The sequence below is a fragment of the Ananas comosus genome, unplaced genomic scaffold, assembly GCF_001540865.1.
Source record: "Ananas comosus cultivar F153 unplaced genomic scaffold, ASM154086v1, whole genome shotgun sequence".
NCBI lineage: Eukaryota > Viridiplantae > Streptophyta > Magnoliopsida > Poales > Bromeliaceae > Ananas > Ananas comosus.
The window spans coordinates 7,501-21,849 of NW_017893364.1; the positions used below are offsets into that span (position 1 = coordinate 7,501).

The 14,349-nt window shown below is 34.7% G+C and overlaps 1 protein-coding gene across 2 annotated transcripts in view; it reads right to left on the reverse strand.

Moving 5' to 3' along the window:
- LOC109705781 (heavy metal-associated isoprenylated plant protein 27-like) overlaps nt 1-13,469 on the reverse strand; it is a 17,245-nt gene extending 3,776 nt beyond the window's left edge. The window contains exons 1-3 of one of the 2 annotated variants that reach the window (XM_020226567.1): nt 12,817-13,469; nt 12,412-12,487; nt 9,900-10,256 (exon numbers count right to left, since the gene is read on the reverse strand). In XM_020226567.1, the coding sequence (XP_020082156.1) occupies nt 9,943-10,256; nt 12,412-12,487; nt 12,817-12,912 (486 nt within the window). In that variant the 5' untranslated portion in view covers nt 12,913-13,469 and the 3' untranslated portion in view covers nt 9,900-9,942. Of the gene's footprint in view, nt 1-9,694; nt 10,257-12,411; nt 12,488-12,816 lie in introns of those variants that run through there. The other variant, XM_020226566.1, reaches the window with a different exon arrangement.
- Nucleotides 13,470-14,349: the final 880 nt, after the last annotated feature.

Below are 14,349 nucleotides of genomic sequence, written 5' to 3' on the forward strand. Positions count from 1 at the left end.
AAACTGGTAGCAACAATGGGATTTTGCTACTAATAGTAGCCCAGTCCAACAATATATATATATATATATATATATATATATATATATATTATGCAAGTAACCCTATAATCAATGTCCAAAACTATAAAACCATCTAAGATAAAACCTCTGACATAATACATAGTGTCAAAATGAATTTTAGCTATATCATTTTCAAAACTAAAAGAAACGCCTAACTTGAGCATAACAATAACAGAAAACAAATTCCGCCGAATTTCTAAAGCATAAAGTCTATCATGAAGGTCCAAAGTTCGACCACAATGCATGATCAACTTTCACATGCTAATGCCTAATACATCGACACTCGAATCGTTCTCCATGCATACTCTTCTGCTCCATCAAGTACACAACGGCACTCGACGAGTCTCATCCGATCTCTCGCTACGTGATCTGTTCTTCTGAGTCTACAATCTACATAGGACAGTTCAGCAACAAATATGTTAGAAGAAATAAAAGAATGAGAATCAGGATAAAGGAGTACCTTCTTCCGAGCGAAGCATCCTGGCTGGTTACAATTGAAATAGGTCATATTTGATTTATCCTTCTTACCACCTCGTTTACTTCTTTTTCTTTTGGTGTTCTTCACCTTCTTAGCCGTAGGTTCGATATTGCTTTGAGGCTCAGTAATCCTCTTTTGCTTAAAGCTGGGTGTTTTGCAAAAATTTAACTTAGTAGTATTGGCAATTGAGGTTTTAATAGTCTTAAGGTGCTTCTTTTCCAACTCTATCGTACAACATTCTCAAAGGTTTTAACGTTTTTATTGTATGTCAAATTGACTTGTATATGTTCCCACAAATTTGGAAAAGGAGCAAATCATAGTTAGACATGCTGCTCATCAGTCAAAGTGTCGCCAGCCGACTTTAACTCGGGAATCATATTTGATATTATTCTCATGTGCTGTTTCATGATCTGATTGGCACGCTTCTTATAACTATCAAACTGCATAGTCATGCTGCACATCTTGTAGCCAAAGTCGCATCAAATTTAATGTTTAGAGCCTTCTACATGTCAAAAGCAGTTGGATACTGCTAATATTCGCATAAGAGATCATTCTGCATGTTACTCAGTAACATGATGCAAGCGATGAGATCCTTTTTGAGCCAATTAGTATAGGCTTCCATATCTCAGCGAACCTGAATACTATTGCCCTCTGTGGGTTGGTCCATCTTATTACTCAAGCTTCCTAGAACTTCTTGCTCAGCGAGGACACATTAAATTTTACGGTGTCAAATATCATAATTGTCATTGTCCAATTTCTCTTCTATAATCAGATCAACAACTACTTATTTTGAGCTCATATTATCGGAATAAGTTCACACTGTGTGTAGAAAAAGATATACAAAAATTAGCACACAATACATATATTATATGTTGTCGCATCTCTAATTAAACAAATTGAAAAAGATCATATTTATGTAAAGAAAACTTTCGCTATGCTAATAATCACTCACACGTCCTACGGCTAATTTTTACTTATTTAATTGAGTTGTACAAAACTATAGCATTTGGGAATAAAGTATATGATCACTCTACCACAATAAAAACTTTTATTTGACTAAGCATACATAAAAAATTTATACAATGCCAAAAAGCTTTATCCAAAAATCATAAGATAAAATTTTTTAAAAATTTAAATGCATGCAACACGTACTATCTAGGCATAATAAATCATCTAATGTGCATTTAAAATAATAATAAATTTCAAAAATAATTATTTATTTATTTTATTTATTTTGGTACGTCGCCCGAGCAGGTGGGCCCGACCCAACATGGGCCTACATGGCCTGTGCAACGCGGTTGAGCCGCATGGTTCTATCCCCACGGGAAGAAACTATCTTTAATTTTTTAATCAAGAAAAAATAATATATCTATAACCTTTAGGGCCCGTTTGGTTCGAGTTATGTAATATTACAAAGTATCTCAACATATCCAGGTATCTTGAATTTCGACGTGAGATTACTACTGATGCTACATTAGCGCGTTTGGTTTAATACAGTAATATAATACTAGATTACAATGTTTATAGCATTAATACGTTTGGTTCAATTTATAAAATTTAGTAATCCTAACATAAAAGTATAGTTTTTTTCAAAATTGTCCTTATTGTGGTCATTTGAATATTATTTTTTGCGAAATGACAAATAGAGGGAAGACCTGGGAGGACGACGCAATAGAAGATGATAGGTGTTCGTGCGCTCGCGCAAGAGAGAGAGAGACGTGAGAGAGAGAGAGCGAGAGAAAGCGGCGTGCGAGAGAGAGGCGAGGGAAGGCGAGAGAGAGATAAAAATAATGCTGTTAATTAGATTTAGGATTGTTGGAGAGTAAAATTGTCATTTTACATAATATGTAGTATTAACGGATTTCAGTAATGCAAGATACACGACCCCCCTCCCGTTAATATTTTCGATGTAATCCTGCTCGATTTGTAATGCTATATTAACGACTAGATTATATAGCGGATTAACCAAACACAGTTATCCTGCCAAGATTGCCTGTAATCCTGCCAGGATAACTCGAACCAAACGCACCCTTAATTCACAGGCTCAAAATATGCATGTAATATATGAATAGAAAATTTATAAAGAGTTCTACTAAATTATGCAAGTTTCATAGTGAAATATATACTACACATCAAACAAATTACCCACAAAATTTCTATCTAGGATTTCGTTCTTCTCATAAAATATAAAACCGAATCAAATTAAATTTTGTAGGTTTAATTTACAACATAAGTGCTATAAGATGTGTAAAAATTATGCACTTATATTCATCCTAGAAAAATTCGTCGTTAGCAACTACAAGCATGTAAGAAAAAAATATCTAAACAATAACAACTTTATATATATCTACGCATGCCTTGTTAAAAATTTATTGAGGGTACGGAATCAACCTAATAATTCTCTTATATAATTTAAAACCCATCAAAAATATTTATTCGTACCTTTTTCAAAATCGACTAGTATTAAAAATGTAATAAGTTTTGGATCATAGAGGTTAATTCGCGTATTCTCGGATTATCTATAAAGATCTTCTAACACTCCCAAGCTAGTGGTAGATCGAGCTATGAACAAGTTAGGTCTATAATTTACCATTCAAGACCCTCCAGAAGCAGGAGATTAATGGAGAATGTGATTTTTCTCTCTCACAAGATAGCTCACAAATTTCTCACCAATTTATAAGTATTTTTTCTATTTTTAATTTCTTGTGCATCTTTATAAGAGAATCATCAGTATATTTATAGGAATCCCAACACCCTAATAGATAGGTAGAAAGTTAGACCGAATCAATTTATGATAGCTGTCCTAATATGACTAAATGATATCTCTAAATAGCTTTCAAAATTAAAAGCGAGATTAAGTCTAGTCTGATTAGACAATCTAATAACCCTCGAATCGAGTCCGATCATATGCATCCGATTCGGTTTAACCAAATGCCAACATCTACAAATCGCACATATGGTACAATAGTTTAAATTCTAAACAGGTGAGCGGTTTTATGGTATATGCTAATATTACTTTATTTGTGTTTTAGAGAACCGCACTCTTTTCATAATCAAAGACTTACGAATCCACACACATAGTAGGTCCTCAAAAGAGTATTTGTAAGGTTACCTACACCCTACCTCACGGGTGTCGAAAGCATTTAGGGTCAATGTCCTTCCTATCCACTTGCAATATGAGCACTGTCGCCATAGGATGCATGCTGTAAAATTTTTGTTCCCAGCAACATTATTCTTTTTTATTTCTAAAATTATCAAGAAGCTTACCAGAAATATGAAAATCCTCGTAGAACGAGGATCATTAAACGCTATTTGACTTTTATTATGAAAATATTTTGAAAGCTTGAAAGAATTTTAGCATGCGAATTCCATCATCGGCATTTAGCTTATCATTAACGATAAGATTACCTAGTTTGTTCTGTTCTCCTTTTAGACTCTTGATTTATGCATTACTTATATGCACATTAAATTCAAGCTATTTTAGTACATTCAGCGCGCACAATTAAAGAAGGACATAAAATAGTAAGAAAGTTAATTGATTAATTTCTCCTTCGAAACTGATATTGTCAAAGCTAGCTAGTATTGATATTAATGTCGGAGCACATGTATAATATTTGTCTAATAGCTTTGGCAATGTTCTCCAATCCCCCACCTCCTCTCTTCGACACCGTCTCCAAGTTATCATGCATATATGTACAAAACCTATGATATAAGTAGTCTAAAATTCAAAATAAAATTAACCTCCTTAAAATATATGGGCATGCACTATAATTAATTACCCTCTTCCGTAATGAAAACATGCATAATCAATAACCTCTCGATCGTACGTGTTCTTCGAGTCAACAAGATTAATTTGTTCTCCAACTCAATCCTAGCTACCCGGCTTCGCTCGCCCGCTGGAGAAACTCCTCAATCAACGCCTTCCGGGCCGACACTACACCGACGGGGACGAACGATCGGCCGAAAGCCGAGCAATCGGCCCAGTCCTTGAGCCTGCCCTCCTCTCCCCACGCGTCGGGTATGCGGACTTGTCCCGCCACCTCAAGACGCAGCTTCTTCAGCCTCTCGCGACCGCCGCTGCCGCTGCCGTCTTCGTGACGCATGCCCGTAGATGCTGCTTGATTGGGCTTGCCGTGTGGATCGAGAGGACGAAGCATCTCTCTATTTAGTAGTGCCCAGTGCTACGTACGTACTGTTAATTATAACCTCTTATTTTCACATCGAGAGATTAATCAGAGACCACGCACGTAGTTGTGGTGTATTTAAAGATGACTGGGGATGTTTAGAGCCATTTATTTCATATGGTTGGCGGAGGGAGCACTTGTATGAATATCTCACCTTGTTGTGGTTGAGAACGGAACCGGGAACCGGGGGAATATGTGCGCAACAGGACACTGGGTTTTGTTGGGGGGCCAATAGGATTAGAGAAATTGATATGCTTGTGTGGCGCTAGCTAGACACCTTGGGAAGGTTTCATTTAGTTGCAAACTTCGTTTGAAAATTACATCCACTAATTATTAATGTAGCTTTTCATTCATTTATTCGAATTTCGAAGAGATGAGATGAATTTATTCTGTGTGTCATTGTATTGGGCAATTAAATTTTTCTGGTTTATCCTTAGTCAAGTTCAGGTGCAGGCTCCATCCCCAAGTTGGAAGGGATATTTGTATCCTAGAATAATGACTCTGCTTTTCGTATTTAAAAACTCATATTTACATATTAGCAATTAATGAGTTTCGAAACAAAGAAAACTGAAAAAAAAAAAAAAAGAATTAGGATTTCATTCAAATCAGGAACCAACGTAGTCAAACAAGGTTTTAAGTACCTATTCTTATCAGCCTGGTATTTTACTCTTAAGCAGGTAGGTTGAGATACTTTCACATCTTATATACACTAGTGTAGGCCCGCGCTTCGCGGCGGAAAATTTATGCAATTTATTTAAAATTAAAAATTTTTAACGCCCTTTTGTTTAAATCCTAAAATTTGAAATTAACATTTTGAACATTTAAATTTTAAAAAATATATTTTATCTTAATTCAATTTGTTAATTTTGAATATATGATTTTAGTTAGAGTTTTGTTGATTCCTAATCTTTCTAATTCTAAACTTTTATATGCATCGAATAACTCGCTGTAATTTTGAATTTTGAGGAATTTAGCTAGATAATTTGACATTCCATGATATATTTAGTAAATTAATATATATAATAATGTTTAAAATTTTAAACTTTATAATTTGAATATAAAATTTAAAATCTACAACCCAGAAATTAAAATGTAAAATTTAAAACAGGAAAATTTTAAAATTTAGTTTTAGTAATTAAGGAAAAATATACAATTATAAATTTTAAATTTTAAATTTTAAATTTCAAAAGCTAATATTTTAAATATTAAATTATAAATTAAATTTAAAAAATTCAATTGTTAAATTTTAAATGGTGAAATTTCAATAACAATTGTTAAAATTTAAAATTTAAGTTTCGATAGTTTATAGTAGCCGCAATTTTGCAAAAGGTATAACTAAAAATCCATCAAAAGCTAATAGTAAGAACGAAATATCAGTAGTTGCATAACAACAATATGATATATATATCAGAAGTACTTGATTCAGTGGTACCTTGTAATATGAAACCAGCAAATCAACCTACATGAAAAAGTTCTAATTTACATCATAAAACTGGAATAGAACTATCATAAGAATTGCTTTAGATATTTATACATAATTTAGATCGGTTACAGACATTTACTTACATATTCACCACTTGCATTCATAAAAGTTTGAGGTTTGGCAAGCATGACGGGAGAATCACCAATAAGGCCTGCATAAAAATCGCAAAAATTTTAAATATATTTTTCCAAAAAAAATAAAATGTAAAATTGAGTGGACAATTCAAATATAAAACTAAATTTTGATTTGATTCAAATTTAAACTTATAAGCAATTCAAAATTTTAATTTATATATCAAATTCAGAATGCTTGATTGAATTTATATTTTAATTTCATTTCTAATTCAAAATCTATAATTACAAATTAAATATCTAAATTTAAATACCTTAAATTAAAGTCAAAATTAAATTAAAATTAAAAAAAACTCTAAAATCCTCTTCTCTATATGTAAAGAGAGAGAAGGGGAAAAAAAAATATCTCCGCCAAACTCCTTCCCCCACGCTCCTGCGCGCACGCCGCGTCCGCACCTGCCCCGCGCCCGCGCCTACTCCCGCTCCTGCTCGCTCGCGCCTGCTCCCGCTCGGGTGTGACCGCGCCTACATAACGTAAATAATCAAGATTGTAATTCAAAAAAAGCAAATAGATTAATGGTAATCTACTGTTCGCCAAACTATGTTGTGTCATTGCTGCGTTTTTTTCCCCTGCACACTTTCTCTCCTTGCGGTTTCCTGCTGTTCCTGCTACTACTCTATGCTTATGGACAGTTTTGCCTATCCTCAACTGCCTCCTCCTCTTTTCCCATACACGGTTATAATATGATTCATACTATTGTTTGCTATGATTCTTCCTTAATTAGTTTATGAAATACAACCTTTCTTTGACAAAGTTGGAAAAAATATATAAAATCCTACTAAAAGGGGGGGGAAAAAGTTTTGGCTATGCTATAAAAAGAATGAAGATGCTTTTACTATCGGAGTGAGCATTTGACCAAGTTTTTTTTTGTCTTAAATTTTCAAGTATGTATATCGTTACTTCTAATTTACTGTGTTTACTTCTTGGCTTTTATCATTAAATTTCCAAACATATGTATCATTACTTATAATTTTGAAACATGTGTACTGTTTATGTGTGTGTGCGCGCGCGCGCGCATACATATATATAAATATATGATCATGAAAGTAACTAATTAGATTCTAAGGTTCCCAATTATGAAAACGAAAACAGATTCATTCATATGAACAACATTTTCTCCTTTCACAAAAGAATCCATAGGTGGGCCCGCCAAGAACATTAATATTAAAGCCCCCAAACATGCCCAAACTCTAATTTTTTAGGGTGAGAATAGCTATTCCTAATTCTCACCATGCTATATCAACCATCTTCCTCTCTCTCCCGCCTTTTATAATAAATTTTCAATTTTCAATTTAAATTTTACAATTTGAATATTTAAAACTTAAATATTTATAATTTATTATTTCAAAACTAAAATTATAATTTTAAATTTTAATTTGATATTTTTAAATTTAAATTTGATGTTAAATTCTAAATTTCAACTTTTAAATTCCAAAATTAAATTTAAAATTTAAACTTATCATGAAAAATCCAAAATTGGGTATATATATCTATAGTGCTACCAAGTTTTTGGCCATTGGATTACGAGATGTGCGGTTAGGATATTATGGCCCCCCTAGGGTTGAGTGGATGATTGATTGAATAGTATGATCTAACAGGTGAAAATGATCAAAAGGGTAGATCTAACAGCGGAAAACTTGGTAGCACCAAAGTGCTTCGTGCTATTAATAACATAATAGCCGGACTCTATATATATATATATATATTAATTTAAGAGCTGAAGCGGTTAGTGTCTAACTAAATAAGTCAATTATAATATTAATTAGCAATATTATACATTTATCAGAAACTAATTAATAAAAAATTAGAAAAAATTNCTATCATCATCACCTAGAAAATACAATAGAGAAATTAGTATTAATCACAAATATATTCTGCTATTCTTCTTAATTCTAACATAATGTCTCGGAAAAGAAAAAAGGAAAATTTAAGCAGTCTTCACGGGAAAACTAAAAAGGTAAGGCTCAGTTAAGTCGGCAAAATTCTCGTAAGCATAGGATAGTAATAGGAGCAAGCAATAGATTACCGTAGGAGGAACATGTGTGCAACGACCAAGGAAAAGAACAATAGGAAGTGGTTGCCTATGAATAGGCCGTCCAAACTTCCGCCTGTTCGAAGCCATCATTTTCCACGTTTTCCTCTACTTATCATTATCNTTCTCTCTCTCTCTCTCTCTGGCCCGCGCGCAGGCCCCCACGCCTCTCTCTCTCTTTCTGTCTCTTTCTCTCTTCCTCTCTTTCTCTCGAGCGCCGAGAATTGGCCACGTAGGCCAAGCTTATGGGCACCAAGCAGGCAACATGTGGCGCCGGCGAGGAGAAGGACGACGATGGCCATGGGTATGCTAGGGTAGGCGAGTACGGCGCACGCGCGGAGGCGTACCGCGACGGCCACCGCAGAGAGAGGAGTTGGGACACGGTGCACACCGGAAAAGCTAGGGCTCCTGCCACACCGTGCGCCCGCGCGTACGGGTAGGGAGCAACGCCCCACATCCCGCGGCGTCAGGAGACAGGGTCCGGGAGACGCGGGTAGGGCGACACGCACCCCTCCCGAGCACCCACGCAACGCAGGGCGAGCGCGGAGCACCCACGCAACGCGGGGCAAGCGGGGGGCGCCGAGAAAGCGCCACGTAGGCCACAGTAAAACTGAGCCTTTAATATATGTATTGATTAGTGCATTACGTACGGCTCCTTTCGCAGGTACTCAATTATTAATAGAGCTCCAACTCTCTCGGCTCATGTTGCTGCCCCCGTACAGAATTAGCATAGATCTAATTAGAGATGCGGCGTCATTAGAGCTTGCCTCTAATTAGAGCACGGCAGGTCACCAACAACTTAATTAATTTTGCATGGCTCTTAATTTGGTCGCGGCTTTATTAATTTGGTCGTATCATGTATATATAATATATATCTCCTAACTAGAGTCTAATTCTAATTCAATTAAAATTATACTCCTAATTATAATCCATATATGCCAAATTAAATATAATCTCAATTAGATCAGAATTTAACTCCAATTTAACTAACTACAAATCTAAACAAAACATAACACGTAAAAAGGTTAAAAATCAATGTTGTATTAATCCTCAAGAAAGAAAGGGTTACAAACATTTTATATTTATATTCCCTAAAAATGACTGGTCAAAGAACTTTATGACCTAAGGCAAAAACTTTTTCCTTCAAAAAGACACCAACGCTTCGCCATGCATGTTGGCATCCACGTGTAGTTTTCGTCTAACTGTAACGGAAATATAGACGGCAGGATTCAGAACAAAGGTTGGAGACCTAATTTAAAACTCGAAAAAAGGTTGGAATCTAATGGTGTAATTTACCCACATAAAATGCTAGACAACTATCTCTATACAGCAAATTTTATATATTTCTGACTCTTGTAGCTCTACCACAAAATAAATTAATTACAAACATAGATAAAAACTGCAAACTCCGAGCAATTTACAGCAACAACAACAAGACAACACAAAACAACCCAACAACTCCCCTAGCTCATTTGTGTTATATACATGTACAAACCACATCAACCCTTACTTCTCATCCTATATATATATACACACACACACACAAGGTTCATGAGGTCTGATATATACTCAATCACATGAGGGCGCAGGCGTTGGGGTTCTCGTCGCTAAAAGCGGAGACGTACTTCTCCTCGAGGGAGGAGGCGCGGGCGAGGGGGGCGGCGTCGGGGTCGACGAGGGCGACACCGCGGACGTAGCCGGGCGGGGCCTTCTTGTCGTAGACGCCGGGGGCGTAAGGGTGGGGCACCATCTCGTACGGCACGTACGGCCACGGCTCCACCTTCTTCCCCGTCCGCTGCGCCAGCCGCTCCATCACCTTCCGCGCCTCCACGTACCCCGTCACCGTCACCTTGTTCTGCTTCGCGTTCACCTCCACGCTTGTCACCCCTGCATGCATGTAACACACACGCGCGTCTAACATTTTTATAATAAATATATAGTTACTTTTTTTTTTTTTTTCATAATTGTATATAGATTTTAAATTGAGTGATTTGCATGTACTCCTCCTGTACTTGATGAACGTATAACATTAATTAAAACTTCTCTGATTATTTAAGCTTCTGAAAGAAAATAAAAACGACTGTTAGTTTATATTATTTAACACAGAGTATAATCAAAGCACAAGTTTATTATATATGAGTTTGAATTCCCTCAAGACTTCTAATCTTCTTTAATTTCTTTCTTGTTTAGTAAAGTCTATATTTTACACTTATCACAAATATTTCGAGCCCAAATATTAGAGAAAAATTAAGTTGAATATAATATTAGACACTATTAATTATACTAGCAACTAACTTGTGCGATGCACGGATTTTAATTTTATTTTTTTGTTTATAACTTTTATATAATATATATTAATTTATACAAATTAATTAAGATTTTATTTGAAAAAGTATTGAATCAAATTAAAATAATACTATCATGATATGCTAATAGAATGTAAGTAAATAATTTATAATTATAAAGTCATAAAGTTAATAATTTAATTTTTAAGGGCACAACCTTGCATAATATATTTTAGTTTTTATATTTATTTAAATTTCTTACTATTTTTACCAAATTTAGAGCTAATAGCACTTTTTCACATGAAAGAAGAAAATGAAAATTTGAAATAGAAAGGAGTAAAATATTAAGCAAATAAATTCTTACTACAATTAGTATTGTAAATTTAGAAATTGAACAACTAAATTAAATTAAAACTAAAGAACAATTTTAAATTTCTTTCTAAATGCAGTTTAAATTGCATAATAGATTAAATTTTTATTGTATGCTACTAATTTTAGAGCTAATTCTGCCAAGAAGTAAAGAAATTAAGCAAATTAATTCTGACTGTAATTGGGATCATAATTTAATTTTTTTTTATGTGGTTCATAAACAGATATTTTTATAATCCTCCATCCTCCATGGGAATTAATTTAAATAAAAGTAATATAAATTACGTGATCAACAAATTTAAATTGAAGAAATTTAAGAGTGAAAAGCAAATTTATAATCCTTGATTTTAAACTGAAGTAATTAAACTGATTTAAATTGAAGAAATTTAAAAGTGAAAAGCAAATTTATAATCCTTGATTTTAAACTGAAGTAATTAAACTGATTTAAATTGAAGAAATTTAAAAGTGAAAAGCAAATTTATAATCCTTGATTTTAAACTGAAGTAATTTAAATTATACGAAGAATTAATTTAAATTGAAAAAAATTGAAATTGAAGAACTAATTTATTGCATATTGTAATTATTGATCATAAATAAGATGATTATTATAACATGAGTTGAACGGCGCTTCTTGGCAGTATGTGGTGCAACGGTAACCTATGCTTTCAAAATACTATATATATATATATATATATATATATATATATATATAATTCACTGCTAGCTTAAGTTTGACCCAAGTTATGCTTTAGTGATCGACAATTATTAATTTGAATATATTCCACCAGTTCCCTATATATTCTAAAAATGAAATTATATATTGTCAACGTCAAATTATTTATACATCTATAAATATCCGTGTATCTATTCTTTGACTCACGATTTCACCAAGGTATGTTACCACTATCTCCTGAATAAAAGTGCTACCTAAAAGATAGGGTTTTGAGCTAGGCACGTAAGCTTCATAAAATGAAAGGTTCAAATAGACTCTTAATTTGGGAAGAGTCTTGGGGTCAGAGAGACTTAATGAGGAACTTCAAACAAAATTAAAAGAAAAGGAAATTAAGAAGAGAAAATTTTAATCCTTTCCATTTCCATCCCGTAGAGACTGGAAAAAGATAAAATCAATTAATGGATGCTCTAAATGCAGAAACTAATTAATTAATAGCAATAATTAATTCCTCAACACTGACTAATTAAGAACATGAACCAAAATAAAAATATATATATATACTTCAAATTAAAAAGATGTTGACCGTAGGCCAGTTCAAGACTTCACGGAAAACTTGACCCCCTAGGGCTCAACTCGAAGACCACTTAATTAGTATTTCAGCCAAAACTTCTTTTTATATGATCGAAATCTCTCAAAGAGAGTAGTATATATATACCTTTCATGGCTTTCAAAGCGTTCTTGATCTTCCGCTGACAACCTTGGCAGTCTATTCGGACCTTCATCGCCACCGTCTGAGAAGATCAATACGAGAGTAGTACTGGGTCAATGCATGGTGTCAATAATTAGCTATACATATATAGTCTATCAGAAGATAATTAAGCACACGTACGTACCAACAGGCTGCAGTTTGCCTGCAGCCTGGCGGCCTAAGCATGCATGGACAGCATTTATTTTTCATGAACTGATCATCATCATGCACGTATGCAAAAATTAATTGGATGTCTCACATATGCACTGAATTGAATGAATTAGCGCCGAATGTATATATATGATGATGATGATGATGATGATGATGATGATGATGATGATGATGGGCTTAATTCTGTGCGTGTATACGTACCTGCAACTGCTTGGGTTTCCTACGCTTCTTTATGCGGCTGATGGGGCCTTCGCACAGCTCTGACAAGTAGTCGATCACGCCCTCCATCACACCCATCTTCCTAGCTAATCACTTTCCCGGCCGTCCGTCCGTCCGTCCTTCTTCTCCCCTCAACTAATTTATATTTATATAATACATAATATATATATATAAGCTTGAGCTGCAGTTATTTATCTACGGTTGTGGGTGAAATTATCCCGGAGGTGATTATTAATTCGCTTCTGCTTTCGTGGGGAAGCCGGAAAACGACGAGGGGAAGAAAAAAGTGCGTTTCCGGAGAGTGAGGCTCCAGACGCTTCTCGACCATACCTCGATCGTACGTGTGGGCGGTGCCACGCGCGACAGACCTATTACTCTCGTATCTTCCCCATTTCCCTGTCGGGGGTCGCCACGTGTTCGGACTTCGGAACCATGTGGGACTGGAAGGTATTGCTGCCACGTGGCGTTTTGGCATGACGTGGCGTATTCGGGCTCGTGCCACAGCGTTATCGAGATGCGGGAGTTTGGGTTTTAATTATATTTTGTCTCTCTTTGTTTGTTTCTTTTTTATCCTTACTTTGTTCCGGCATCCGAAGATCGTAATTAATGTAGAACTAGTTAAGGGCCGCGCCATATTATAATACTAATTTATTATTATTATTTTATATATATATATATATATATATATATATATATATATATATATATATATANAATTATGCTACTATACTATCAACAGTACCAAGCCCTTGGTACTATTGAGTTTTCGGCCGTTGGATGAAAGGATGTGCGGTTAGGATAATAGTGGTCCTCGGTTAAATTGATAGTGGTCCCCTAGGGTTGAGTGGGTGGTTGGTTTAATAGTATAATCTAACGGATGTAAATGATCAAAGGGTAGATCAAACGGTAGAAAACTCAATAGTACCAAGAACTTGCTACTATCGATAGTATAGTAGCCGGACTCTATATATATATAGTTCCGCTACTATGCTATTAATAGCACGAAACACTTGGTGCTATCAAGTTTTCCGCCGTTAGATCTACCTTTTTGATCATTTTCACCCGTTAGATTATACAATTCAACCAACCACCCACTCAACCCTAGGGGGTCCACATCATACTAACCGTACATCTCTTAATCCAATGGCCAAAAACTTGGTAGCACCAATGACTTGGTGCTATTAATAGTATACTAGCATAGTTATATATATATATATATATGTCCGGCTACGGTGCTTGTAAAAGCACCAAGTATTTGGTGCTTGTAAATTTTTTACCGTTAGATCTACATCTCTAATCATTTTTAACCATTAGATGATACTATTCAACCAACCACCCACTCAACCATAGGGGGCCCACATCATCCTAACCGCACATCCCTTAATTCAAGGGCTAAAAATCTACAAGCACTAATAACTTAGTACTTTTAAAAGCATAGGAGCTCAATTCTATATATATATATATATATATATATATATATATATATATATATATATATATATATATATCTATAAA